At 39.6% G+C, this 13,105-nt stretch overlaps 1 protein-coding gene across 1 annotated transcript; it reads right to left on the reverse strand.

The window, feature by feature from the left end:
* Positions 1-100: 100 nt before the first annotated feature.
* Positions 101-11,576, reverse strand: LOC131471679 (syndecan-2-like). The gene is made up of 5 exons (XM_058648360.1): positions 11,340-11,576; positions 4,472-4,583; positions 2,491-2,702; positions 2,047-2,350; positions 101-1,650 (listed from the first exon to the last, which is right to left on the reverse strand). Exons 1-5 carry the CDS (start codon positions 11,400-11,402, stop codon positions 1,487-1,489), a joined length of 855 nt encoding a protein of 284 aa, XP_058504343.1. The 5' UTR covers positions 11,403-11,576; the 3' UTR covers positions 101-1,486.
* Between the last annotated feature and the right edge of the window lie 1,529 nt (positions 11,577-13,105).

Here is a 13,105-nt window from a genome sequence, read left to right on the forward strand (position 1 = left end):
TTGATGTAGAAGTAATTTGCTTACTGGGGGGAGAACCCCCAATGTTTCCTAAATATTTTTTTACAGGGTGCTCCCAAGAAAAAAAAAAAAGAATGCCATCAAGAGGAAATAAATGTCTCCTTATTGAAGCTCTAACATTGTTTAAAGGTCCGTCAGCGAGTTAAAATACAGAGAGACTTCAGAATCATTAACAAACGTTAAAAACATGACACAGTTACACATGACAGAGTTGGAAACTCCCCATGGCGTATGCTGCTTATTACAACTAAAAAGAAAGGGGAACGTTCACTGATTTAATTGCATTTTCATTCTCGGATATGGCTCCATAAACCCAGACTCTAAAAGTGTGACAAACACGGAATGTTGTCACTGTCCCTTTAAGTTGAAACCCGTCATTGCAACAGTGTCAAGTTGACAGTGTGACAGGAATGTGCTTTGGCTTTTTATCAGACAACACTGGTCACTTCTACGGTTTCTGAATTATAGTGATAAGCTTTGGCTTCACTTACGCGATCATGTCCCCAAACTTACTGCACTGTCACCAAATCAAATACTGCTAAAACATTCTACTCATGTTGAGGGACTTTTACCTGCTTATATAAATGCAAACAAAAAGTTAACAAAAAAAAAAAAAGACTGAAATCTCTGCTTATGGAAATATAAACTTTAAATATGCAAACACATCCAAAAAACCTACTAAAAATATTTTTTCCAAAAAAAACACAAACAAATAAAACATTTATATTTGGTCGATTTAAACAACAAAAATACAGTATGTACCTGCAGAGTAACAAAGTCTCTCATACCAATCAATACTGGACAGCATATGAAAAACAACACTCTTTCTTCATAACAACATTAAATGCTCAATTCAGCACAGCATACAGAAAATGAAATGTAACAATGCAAGATGTTAAACAAAGGAAATCTGAACTCACACAAAGTGTATTAGAGTATTAACGTTAGAAGGTAATATTAACCCCATGTGTGGGGGTTTCATTTAACGGCATTATAAACTTGTGCTGTAAGACATTTAATGCGTCTGTAACGCTGAACCAAGTCAAACCCCACATGGATCAGCTCGTGAAAGTAATGTGGTTTTAAAGGCACCGTGTGATCAATACTTTAAAATTGATTTCGTCTCTAGAACAGAATGGCTGTTCCCTGCTGTGACACTCAAGCGAAGATTGTTTTCTTAAAAATTTACAATGAGTATTAAGTGTCGTAACTCAGTCCCTGGGTTGGAATGATAGAAATGTACTTTAATAGGCTTATTTGTTTTCTTATGACCTCTTCTTGACAAAAGAAAGAAACGTGTTCAAAGAAGGCAGAAGCAAAACATTGGGAATGATGAAAATAAATCTACTGTAGAAGAGCAGAGGGGCTTGACTTCAAACTTCCACACGAGGAATCATCAGCTGTTTATAGAATCATTCTCAGCCCCCGCTTGGCAGAGATTTCATTTTACGTCCACGCTGGTAACAGTTCAGGCGTAAAACTCCTTGGAAGGCGCTTTGTGATAGGCTGTCGTGGAGAGTTTGGTGTCTCCCAGGTCATAGCTACCTTCGTCCTTCTTCTTCATGCGGTAGGCGAGGAGGAGGAGCAGGAAAACGGCGCAGAGGAATCCGACAACTCCACATGCTATCACCGCTGGAGAGGACATATGAGAATATTAAGATTATTTGTTGACAGTGTTTTTCAAGTCTTAAAAAAATAAAAATAATGACCAACACTGTCATAAATAATGAAATACTTAAAGCCCTAAACTGCTCTTAGAACACATTTTATAGTAAAAGATCTGAAAATTAAAATTAATAAATAAATAAAACAAAACTGGTCAAATGTAATCCAACTCTGCATTTGAATGTGAATCAAACAATACAGCAGCATCAGAATGATTTTAAGTTTATTCTTCACTTGACCGAGTGGACAAAAAAATGGGTGAAACGGCCCTTTAAAGATATATGATTCAAGGACACTAAAATCAGGGTATCCTTCGTCATCAATGGAAAAAAAAAAAAAAACATGTGTATGAACTGTTCTCACCTGCCAGAACTTCTGTCCTCTCCCATAAGTTCTCTGAGGTCACCTCTTCAGAAAAGTCACCGTTTATGCGTCGATCACTGGCGGAAATTTCATTGTCAACCTCCTCGCTGATGAAAACCTTTCCTTCCCCATCCCTGGAGGTCGAGATGTCCCACCTGTCCAGACTGTTGTCCTCGTCGCTATCCTTGGTCACGCTGATGTCTATACTGAATGTGGTTGTGGTGTCTTCATTGGGAGGCAGGCTGGTAGAGCTGGGGCTGGTGTGCTCTGTGAACCAGTCAGCGGTTGGGCCGGCACTCGGCACCTAGAAGAACATCCACGAGGTAAGTGCTTAGTGAACTTGAATAACAACGTAGAATAAGAACACATTTTGTGTTTAACATTTACAGCCTTCCTTTATTGTAGTGTCATGGTCATGTGAAAAATATGAATAAGTTCTGTTACCTCCTCCACGCTATTGTCTCCACCAGGTGAGGTTTTCTCTGTGACTCTTTGGACAGGACTGTCTGCTGCTGCTGTGGTGGTTGATGGGATGTGAGGAGAGTCTGCGGATGGCTGTGGTTGAACTGGCACCATTTCTTTGGAGACTGTAGTCTTAGAGATGTTGAAGAGGAATCTTCTGATTAGCTCTTCTTTATCTGAGATGTCACTGAAAGCTGAGACAGAAAAAGAAAAAAAATACCTTAGGAACACGATGTTAAGAGTGAAGTCAAAGTTTGAACCGATTAGTCTTTATCTACATCCACTGATCATTAGTTTATTTTAATGCAGGAGTTATAATAATATGTGAGTTTTACAAATTGGGGTAATTCATCTGAATACATTATAAGGGCACCAACGTTTTTTTTTTTTTTTTTTAAATTGCATTAATTGCATGTAGTGTCTTGTGCCTATGTTGTTCACACATGGAGCTTGTGATCTTTGTGTGACGGGCGGAGGACATGGGCAACAAATTATATCTAGATATTTTTGGGGATTGACGATTACAACAATTAAAGACTTAGACAATTAAAGATACAAATTTGTTTGTTTTCTTGAGGTGGCAAGACCAAGAACTAATTTTTCTGTTCTTATGTATGTACAGGCCTTTACGCAATATCCTTTAAAATTTTGATTTTAACAACTCTAATTTTTTTAAGCATTCAAATAAAAATTCAAAGACAAAACTGAACTTCAGGGTAGAAACTTTGAACTCTGGGTAAACATGCAGATGCTCTGCAGTAAGGTAAACTGTGCAACAAACAAGCAAGAGCAAATAATACAACAGTTTCCAAGACTCAGCTAACCTGTGCGACAGGGAGGATTGCTAGTGAGAGGTCATGTGACACAGAGTCCAGCTCACTGCTACATTTCTGCAGTTTCTGCGGCATGCATTCAGGGGATGTGTGGAGTTTCAGTGCACGTTTCATTGTCATTGCTTGAAGTCATTTACATACTCTATAATGTCAATTTGCATATCTTAAAACAACAACCACAATATCATCTTACACAAGAGGCCCACATCTATGTGGTGTATGTGACAAAAAAGACGGAATACAGAGAGAATTACTGAGTCAGGAAGGGAACCTAAACAAATGAAGCTGCAGCTCTGCTGAGAGGCGGTGAGCAGCAGTTCTGCTGCTTCTCTGCCTGCATCAGTTTCGAATGTAAACAGGTACAACTAAACCAATGCCAAGTGCAAATGATGTTACCTCAGGCTTGTTCTGTAGATGCGAAAGGATCAAATAACTCCAGGGCAAGTTCGTAAACAAATCCGTTGCATTGATTCAATTCTCAATTATGACACACTGGTAAAAGTTGCTTTCCACTATTAATGTGGACTCCGAAACGGCAAAATAATAGAATTTATAACTTGATAAAGATGCAATTCATCACAATTAACTACCTGAACTTCTGCAATTAATTGTGATAACGAAAAAAACTATTCATTTAACAGCTCCCAACTGTAACACATTTAATCATTATCGAATGTTGCAAATGCACTAAATGTTCCAACACGTCATCGTGTAGAGATGAGTCACTCAGACATCCGTGGACTTCCAATAAAATCTCACGTGGTTAACCACCTTAATCACCTCGGGACAAACATCTGCGCACAGTGAGGGCTTCTGTGCCTGCACTAACAAGCCCTTGTGTCAACAACAGTACTGCTCATTTGTTTGACATGTGCAACAGGGGGATATATGGTAGATTAGGAAACACGTCCTGAGATAAGAAAATCCTTTGGGCAGCTTGTAATGAAATTTGTATTTAAAGACGCGTGACTGGAGGGTGAGAACAGCCATAATCACAATCATGAAGGTCCAGTAATTATTTTATAACAATGAGAAGTTCTGATATTCAGATGACACCCGGCAACGATAAAGTTAAGAGTAGAAAGTGTAAAGCCAAATGATTCAAATTCATAATAATGAAGTCTCTCTACCATAGTCTCCCGATCCTGACCCTGAGCCGTCGTCTTCACCATCTTCATCATCTATTGGCAGGTCACCAGATGTTTGGCCCTCTAAGTACATGTCATCCGCCGCGGCCAAAAGCTGGAAATTAAAAACATTTTTATAAGTCATTTCATTCAGGTAGCAGAGAAACACTAACAAAGAAGAAGAGGGAGGGACATGGACACACACATATATATGTCTCTTTCATTCACGTTCGCAAAATTCCTTCCTCTAATGGAAAACATGTGAGCATCTCTACAGTTCTGCAGTACAGGCAATGATCTATGCTACCCAAATATGCTAGATACGTTCACGGGGGCCTGTGAATATAAGCTCTGTGCGTACTCCCGTCCATACCGTCACATTTACGGCAGACAAGAGAGGCTGGTTCCTACTTCAGTAATTTGTGAAACTTCACAGAGCCAGACAGCAGAGACCTAAGTGTGTGTGTGTGTGTGTGTGTGTGTGTGTGTGTGTGTGTGTGTGTGTGTGTGTGTGTGTGTGTGTGTGTGTGTGTGTGTGTGCGTGTGTGTGAGAGGAAGAGGCAGATATAGAGCAGCTTCAAAAGAAAAACACGGACAAAGAGACACACACACTCGTGCGGGAAGTCGTTTCATACTTTGTATTCTCCAAAACACAAATGCTCTACAAAGAGTGTGATGAAAACCAGAAACACAGATTCTGTCTCCAAAGGGAAAGCCTTATCCGAGTGGGGGGAAAAAAACACCACTTAAGCCAAAAGAGATAAAGTACAGAAATAGATTAAGTTACTAATGCTTGTAGAAAATATGACACATAACAAAGAAATGTTGATAGAGATGACTGGAGTTAAATAAAACGGCTTCAGCAACATCATTTCAAAAAGAAGGTCGTTCAACAAACAGAGCAGACAAACTAGAAAACACTTGAATCAAAGAGAATGACCAGTAGGTAGTTCATAGTGACACACACACACACACACACACACACACACACACCTCATGATTCTTTTTTATCATTGATTAATCTTTCGATTATTTTCTCGACGAATCGAGTAATCGTCTGCTCCATAAAATGTCGATCAGTGTTTGTCAAACCTGGAAATGCTGATGTTCTCAAACGTCTTGTTTTGTTGAGTTTTAATTAGTTTTTTTCTTACACGGAGCAAAGAAACCTTAAAATATTCACATTTAAGAAGCAGAATAAAGAATTTGAATAAATGTGGTAATATTGGAAAACCCCTCAAACCCATTAATTGATTATCAAAATCGTTGGCGCTAAATTCAGCAATAGCCGAGTACATGTTTCAGCCCCAATCACTGACCCACAATTCAACTTGACTTTTTGTTCCCACACATGGTTCAGGACAGAAACACACACAAATGAATATGGCTAATGGGGAACTGAAGTATGTCTGGTATGTATACTATGCCTCCACTAACACAGGTGCTGAGAGAGGGAGGAAGGAGGGACGCTGGAGAAAGGACAACGAGGGAGAGACACAGGGGCAGTACTGTGTGTCTCTTGTAAAACAGGTGCTGTGGACCGCTGTGGACGCTACTATTATTCTGTCTCGTGCTCCAATAAATATTCACACTTGGGGGACAAGAATGTAGAGATACATTCTTAACGTATTAGTCTTTAAATGCCAAGACAACAGCAGGGAAGCGCATCAAACAAAGTCAGACTCGTGTGTGTGGTCTCTAAAGTATAGACCAAACACTTCATTTTCAACACATCAACATGCTACAGGTGTGTTTTTGTGCATATTTAACTAGATCGAAACGCGGGGCCAACTTTTTAGCTCAGTGTAACATCTGTTGAAGCCAGCTAAGATGTAACAACCAAAGGCGGGGGGGGAAAATACACGGGGGGGGGGGGGGAGCAAAACATGATGAGACAAACCAGATGTTCACACAGTGATGAAGCAGTCCAAACAGAACATCATCAACATCACTTTTCAAAGGACAGCAACGTCTCGTAATACAAAGAGTGACTGACAACGCAGACGGGATTCTCACATTCTTGCCACCTTTAGCGTGGGATTACAAAAGCAGATGCTGCGTGCTTGTCAAAACAAAACAAAACACACACACACACACACACACAAACTAGTGCAGACAAATGTGATATTCATCTAATGGCTTTCATGTGCTGCCGCTGTTGAAGAGAAGAATCCACATGGACTCCACCGTCTGTACTAACTTCTATGAAAGTTCTGTTTCACTTTGAGAAACGGTGGAAGACGTGGAAGTTCATTTTCTCTGATGATGAGTCAATTACTCATTACGCCTTAACACCACCATCTTGATATGAATACATTTATTTTGTTTACATCATTCCATATCAAAACAAGCACTTTTAATTTGAAATTCTGTGAAATATCATCATGAATATCTTCGTGTTAGAATAGAATATTGTGTTATAATTTTAAACTCATATTGCCCACACACTACTGAACAGTTGTCCCTCCCCCTTTTTTTCTCTAGACCGGCCCTCTCTTGAACAGACTAGATGCTCATTGGCCGCCAGTTCATTTGACTTTGTCACCCCTGCTCTAGACACCGAGAGGGAAGTTATTATGCTGTCCTAAGTTGTGGTTACCCGGCAACGGCTGTGTTCTCACCACTTTCTTGAACACCACACACACACACAGTTTCCACCTCTCACATCATAACCATTAGACCTTGAGTGACATTTGAAGGCCGTGTTTGTCTTTACCTTAAATCTACAATTTGTGTTGATGACCAAAGAGAGTTTTAACTTATATACAACTACGTTGTTGTATGTACAGCAACACCACAGACAGACATCACATCACTATGCCGACCTTTAGAACAGTGTGACAGATGTTGATGTCTTTTGGCCAATCTGTGTACTTAAATGTTTCAAATACAAAATACCACATAAATTAAATATAAAAACACATGAAACACACAAACAAATGACTTTGTCAAATAAACGTTTGGAAGAAAAAATATAGTTTTATTGTAATGTGTAAAAATAGGCTAATGACTAATGATTGGCCAAAGCTGATTATTAAATAATGTCAAATATTGGAAACATCAAACTCAGTCTCATACACCGTGATACAGGGTTAAGCTTTAAGGTAGAAATATAGTCCAGTCTGATATTTTCAGATAGAAGCGTTCATTAATTTAATCAGACGAATAAAGAGTTTGATAAACACACATCATTTGCTTAAATTAACATTATTAAGCAACACTTGTATGCTTGTTAACTGATTTGTTAATCAACTAGTTGTTTCACCTCTGGTTTTCACAAACGCACGTAGCGTAGACACTGCAACAAAGCAAGGAAAACAGAAAGACAAAATAAAGTCAGGTTCTCTGTCCATCCCTCTGCCAGAAAGATCTTATACATTTAAGGGTTTACTGGAAGACTTGACTCAGTCGCTCAGGGGAGACACACATCTGGAAAACACATACCTATAAATGCATATATAGTGCACAAACACATTCAGATCGTATATGACCATCTGGCATCCCAGTGCTTTGTCATAGTGAAGACAGTTTTCTGGAAACAGCTGGTCCCACTGCAGACATACAACAGGGAGGGATGTGCGTTTGTGTTGGGAAAGTTATTAAATCTGAAATCATCAAACTTATTTTTTTATTCCGTGTCTTCTGGGCTGACGCTTAATATGATGCATTTCCCCGACGAGCTGGATGTCAGCCACGAGCAGGCAGGTCAAGAATGAGATTGTGTAACAGCCAAAAGTACACAGCAGACTGTCATCACCATCCTGATAACAGCAGCAGCGTCACACAACGCTGTGTTCGAAGGGAGTATGTTTCGCAAAGGCTTCGTGTCATAAAAATCCTTGACCCTTTTGCATTAAGTTGATCTATTTACAAAGACACATTTTTCCGACTCTACCTCGACTAAGACGATGACGACAATAAAAAAAAACCAAAAAAAAAAAAACCTATACATCGCACTTACGACTAGCACTTCATAGTTTGGTTTACTTGAAGCTCTTACTTACTTCTAGCTCTTATTTGTACCCAAATGTTTAAATGCACTTATTGTAAGTTGCTTTGGATAAAAGCGTCTGCTAAATGACATGTAATGTAATGTAATTTAGCCTCGCAATAGTAATTTCGTAAATGCTTCAAAAAGGTAAAGCCATTTGTTTACCTTTTATTTTTACATTTTCATAGTTTTTTCCAGCTCTGCGGTTGACCCATCTGCCTTTGACCTGAAGTCTGTGCATCTGTTCGCTTGTATTCAACTTTATATTTTTAAGGTCTATATTTTTCTTTAATCGGATTGTATTGCCCTATTTTTATTGTCTGCAAGGTTTCCTCTTTTAAGTTTTTACTCTTGTGAAGCACTTTGTGAATTTGCTGCCGTCAAAAGGACAGGTAATTCAGTGGGAATGGGATTCAAGGATTTCTCCATAATCCTAACTGTGACACTATAGTCACACTACAAGAAAAGACAATTCACATGACATCGGGAGAAAAAACAAACTGTTAGTATGACACAAAGCTAGACTTTAAAATACATGTAAACCTGTTAGTCTGAAACTGAAATGAATTTCTCCACACACCCAGATAGTGGGATTGGGAGTCGAATTACACATGCGGGTATACTTTCAGTTGTAATGTAAACTATCCTAGGTGCTATGCACATGAACCACAGTTCCCACTCTCTGGGATTTGAACCAGAATAAGAACAGGAGTAAATGGACATTTCAAACTTGTTGGGAATTCCAAAACAATACCATGAAAATGTTCCAATTTGGAATATTTCTCAAATTCCCAAACCAAAGTTCCCCTGGAATGTTTCTGGAAATGTACTGGAAACGTGTGCACAGCAGCATACTGAATGATACCATCAGGACCATGATGTTGTAAAGTCCTCAGGTGAGATATGAATCAGAGTCATTTGAATCTGCACAGTCAAACTACAAGTCGTAGTCAGAGTCCTCAGACGACCGAGCTGTTTTGAAAGCTCTGTTTTAGGTCTAGTTCTCATGTTTGACAATGCTGTGAATCCCCCAAGGACACGCTGCGATTGAAAGACACAAACAACCAGCAAAGTCATAAAAATGCCAGTGCAACACAACAGTTAAGCCAATAACATGTGTGCAGTCTTCCCTTCACATTGAGAGCAGTGTTGTCACTAATGTGTTGTGACTGATCGTATGCTATTAAAAGCACATGAAAATGCAGGCTAACTCCAGTTGTCCACATCAAGTGACGTCTACCTTTATAATACAAATAAGCTCTCCCTGTCATGTGAGCGATTTGGTCATGTGTTCAAACAACCATTAAATTAAATTCCTCCTCCTGAGTTTTCTGGCTGGATGGAAAACAGTGAGTCCCATGCTTGCCTGGACTAGCCCAGTGGGACTCACTGTGAGTCATCCATCCAGAAAATGACACAACTACCGGCTCACAAACTGTCACGGGGCAGCAAGCCTGTTTGAACATCCATCTGCCAGATATGAGTAACCTCACTCACTGACTGACTAACAAGTAATTCCATGGCCACCTCAGCCACACACAGAGACAAAGAGACAGCTTGAATATACGATGTGACCCATCACACCCAGCAATTTAAGACCGAGGTCTGTGCATTAGTGGCATAAAGTAAGGTGGAATCAAAGAGAATGTGGACGAGAGTAGGAAACATCACACGGGAGTAAAAAATAAGTCAAGTCGAGTTCTCATGGGATCTTGGGTGGGAAAAGCAAAACAGCAAATTGGGTTTATTTGAGTACTCGGCAAATGTGTGGTTCAATTGGGGTTCCTACAACAAATATCCAGCTGTGCAGTCTCAGGTTTCAGCTCTCTTCCCTTCCACAATATACAGACCATAAATCAAAAATATCATGCTTCTATGGAGAGGTGTCAAAGCTCCCTGGCTCTCATTTTGGGACTTTTACAGTCAATAAATCATGTAGCCGGGATATTTGCAGACTTGTGACACTGCTTTGCTTGAGCCTGTCACTTCCAGGTGTTTTCCAGCTTTTAGCAGACACACGGAGGAGGAGGAGGCGGTGAGAGAGAGGCAGGAGGAGTCTGTTGGTCTCTTAGTAGTTTTTATTCTCCAGAAACCTCTATGTTCTTTAGTTTCAGTAAATAAATAATGACACTTTAAATCCATGTGGCTGATAAATGCAGGAGATTGAACAGACTCCACAGACAGACAGACAGACAGACGTAGACGCCTGAGTTTTGAGCTGGACATAAGCCACAAATAACATATCTCGTGTTAATATTGTTGCTTCCTGGAAGATAACACTGTCTTTTATTTTGTTGTCGATCAGAGGGATGTAGACGTCGATTGATATGGATCTTTCTCTGGCTGAGGCTGAAGGCAACCAATGGTTGATACATGCTGCAATTTCTTTGTCTTATACTGTGTGTTTTACTGGTCTTTTTTTCCTCCATGTGATAACATACAACTACCTAAATCATTTATTGAACACAGTGTGGTTCACTTATATATTTCAAATCAGACAAATCATCAAATGAACTTCTGGGTGTAAAAACGAAGGTTCTGCCTCACCTGGCACGCAGCATTGACCACATTTCAGAGACCACAATTGTGTTAACTTACATTAATGACAGTAATTGGCCGATTAATTTAAAAAAAATATTCGATCAATCGATTAATCGGTCAGTCTCTACCTATTAGTAAAATAAGTAGTATTCCACTGAGTATAAGTGGAACCAACAAGGGGAGAAAAATAACTTCTTAACGACCAACTCGTGCCAAAACTCGGATAAAAGTAGGTCACAACCGTCAATGTTATCGAGTCAAACAAACATTTATGTTTTTCCATCAACGTCATTTGGTCTAAGTACAAGAAGTAAAACCGCGATTCAAAGAGCCACTTACTTTTTTCTCGCCGATAAACCCGGTCGCCAGTCCGACGAGGAGCAACAAGCACAGATTGTTCATCTTACACGGAAGGCAAATAAAGTGAAGAGGGGAAAAAAAGGAAGGCTCAACTGTGTGAACTGAGAGTCAAGGTATTGTCGTTCGGCTGCGTTTTCACTGGTGGTTAAATCTCGCCAGTGAGTGTGTGGTAGTGTGGACGCGCCGTGATGTGGAGTTGCTTTGAAAAAGTTGTTTGGTCTGGCACAGCAGCGTGGCTCCGCGGTGACGTCAGCACGGCGTGACGTCATTACAAGAAGAAGTAGGCGGGTGGGGGGATGGGGGGGACTCAGTGGACACATTCACATTTTTGTACAGCTTTCTTAGTGAGGACACTCAATGTATAGAATATCCCTTAGCCCTTTACCATCACACCTAAAAGCCTGACCATTAACCAAACCCTACAGCTATGTTTTAACCCTCAGAAAGCCCTTTAAAGTTGTCAGGACCAGTCAAAATGTCCTCAAATGTCCTCTCAAAGATAGGTTTGAATTACATGTAGTTCTAACAGTCTACTACACACATTTACCCACACATGAATTGACTTCCATTGATTTGGACAGGCTGAACAAAAAGCATTATCCATGCTCCTAATCATAACCAGATAATACCAAACCCCAGTGCCAGCCCAAGCCTTTATGGGGCCCTGAGAAATATTTTGGAGTCACCTGTGCTCAAATGTTATTGACACCTACGTATGTAATATTATAAACTGCATTAATTATAAACTTAGCACAAAATGTAAGGGAATTTGTGTTTGGTCAATTACAATACTTCTTGGTAATACTTATGTCGTTGGAATGCCTGTTTATGCTTTTGTGGGATTGCCAAATCTTCTCTGCCAATGGCAAACGGCTTATTGTGCTATTGACTCTTGTTGGTGACGTTTATTGGATTGGACGATGAAGTCTGAAGAAAGAAGACATATTGGCAATTTATCAATTAAGAGAGAAATTGAGATGATATCTACTGGCAATCTAATATCTCAACTGTCTGGGAATGAACGCTGTCCTCCAAGATGACAACACTCACCCCCACAGAGCTGGATGTTTTTTGTTTTTTTTTGTTTTTTATCAGAGACAACCTCCAGAATTTGGGAGTGGAGAGGATGGAATGGCCTGCCTGCAGCCATGACCTTTAGTTCACTTATGCCTTGGGCCAGCTGTGCCTAACCCTAATCTTAATTTAACCACAACTCACATCTTCATTTTATTGATGAAGTAGCTTGACACTTTTATTACATTCTCTCAGATTTGTTATTGAAACACTGTGCCTTTGTGTAGCACATATTATCTGTTTTTGTGTGAAAATGTAACTTGGCACATTGACTCAGATAAACATACTTTACAACTCTTTATTACTGACAGCTGTCTTTAACATGAGTACAGTTTTATATAAAGGCAGTAGATACAGCTGTTCGTACAACATGTAGGTTCCAAAGCATTTTAATAAATAGTCAATGAAAGATATTGGAACCTGTTTCTGCGACTTGAGATACTTTCTAAAATGTTAACATTTAAATATTAACACAATTTTGTGGGTAGTAAGTTGTTTTTCATTTCCAATAATAATGTCACGATGAGTCAGACTTATCTTGTGACTCTTGTGAGGAACCTGGGAACCACTGGACAGAACTGCAGTATTTTTTAAACACTAACAGAGTACATCCACATTCATCAGTGTGTCAGGACGATTTTCTACACATCAAGTGCTTAGAAAGTACATTC

This window comes from Solea solea, chromosome 13, assembly GCF_958295425.1.
Source record: "Solea solea chromosome 13, fSolSol10.1, whole genome shotgun sequence".
Lineage (NCBI taxonomy): Eukaryota > Metazoa > Chordata > Actinopteri > Pleuronectiformes > Soleidae > Solea > Solea solea.